General features: G+C 38.0%; 1 protein-coding gene across 1 annotated transcript in view; it reads left to right on the top strand.

The window, feature by feature from the left end:
* Nucleotides 1–897: 897 nt before the first annotated feature.
* Nucleotides 898–1,283, top strand: part of RABEP1 (rabaptin, RAB GTPase binding effector protein 1) — a 91,019-nt gene continuing 90,633 nt past the window's right edge. The window contains exon 1 of the mRNA XM_019545438.1: nucleotides 898–981. Coding sequence (XP_019400983.1) covers nucleotides 975–981 — 7 coding nt within the window. The 5' untranslated portion in view covers nucleotides 898–974. The remainder of the gene's footprint in view (nucleotides 982–1,283) is intronic.

Here is a 1,283-nt window from a genome sequence, read left to right on the forward strand (position 1 = left end):
CGTGGAGTGAAACCCTCCTTTACAGGTTAAGAATATAAATGCTTTGTTTATCTGTTTTGTTTTTTTTCCTGGCCACCCTTATCCTACCCACTGCCAGACCAAGGAAAGGTATAATATAAGTAGCAAGTAATATCATGCTTTGTAGGGAGGAATCCACTTGTACAGCACATTTGTGTGTGGATGGAGGGAAAGAGTAACAGATGGCTTGAGTAAAAAATACTTTTTTAACTTCTAAGAAGGGTTAGCAACCCTGGGCATGCGTGCCAAGCATGTCACGCAAGGCCATTTTGCTTGGCGCACCACTGCGAGCCCAGGCTCTAAGCAGTTACTGCCAGCCATGAAGCCCAGGATGCTTCCAGCAGGTGGCATAAGTAATCACAGTGTTTGGAATACCTTCTGGTACAATGAGGTTTCTTTAACAGAATAAATCTAGTAGGTATTATGACTTTAAAATCTTATCTTGGAATATTTGAAGTATTAATAAGCAGAGCTTTATTATGCAGTCTTCTAGTTGTCTGTTTTTTTTCAGCTGTTATCACAGACCAACTGTAAATACCAGTGTGTATGTCTACAATGTGCACCTTGAAATCCAAAGGTCTAGTGGTTTTGAATGTTTCTTGTAACTCTTTTTCCCAGAACTATCTTAAATATCTGATTTAATGGCTGCAGAGTTTTTATCAGTACTAGCCTCTGCAAGTATCCCCATGTATAAATAGTGTGTGTATCATGTAACCTTAGTCATAGCGTAGTCAGTAAAACATGATGGAAGTAATTTGAGTCATTTAAATCAACAGTAAAGAAACAGATTTCAAACATGGAAAGAGGTGCCTATGAACATTCTTGCTTCACATTTGTTTTTCTTCTTATTGAAAGATGTATCTTGAACTTTTTTTTTTTTTTAAGAATATATTTGGTGCTTGGAAAAGGTGCCAGACCATCCTGTTTTGGAAGCTGTAGTTCACTCCATCAATAATATGAATGGTATTGTATGAAATTGAGCTGTGTTATTCTAAAACATTCTTTTATAGAGTCTTTAGTTGACATTGTCTAGCAGACATAGATAAGATATCTTTGTTTCTTCAAGGAGCTATCTTTTTGGTATGTCAAGACACAACTTCAAGTATTCATAGAATCGCAGAATCATAGAAGTAGGTTTGAAGGGACCTTATAGATCTTCAAGTCCAACCCCCTGCTAGGGCAGGAGAAAAAAAAAAACTGGGCTCAAATGATCCCAGCTAGGTAGGCATCAAGCCTCCTCTTAAAGACCCCCAGGGTAGGAGCCA

The sequence above is a fragment of the Crocodylus porosus genome, unplaced genomic scaffold (genome assembly GCF_001723895.1).
Source record: "Crocodylus porosus isolate Cpor-Errol unplaced genomic scaffold, CroPor_comp1, whole genome shotgun sequence".
NCBI classification, from domain to species: domain Eukaryota; kingdom Metazoa; phylum Chordata; order Crocodylia; family Crocodylidae; genus Crocodylus; species Crocodylus porosus.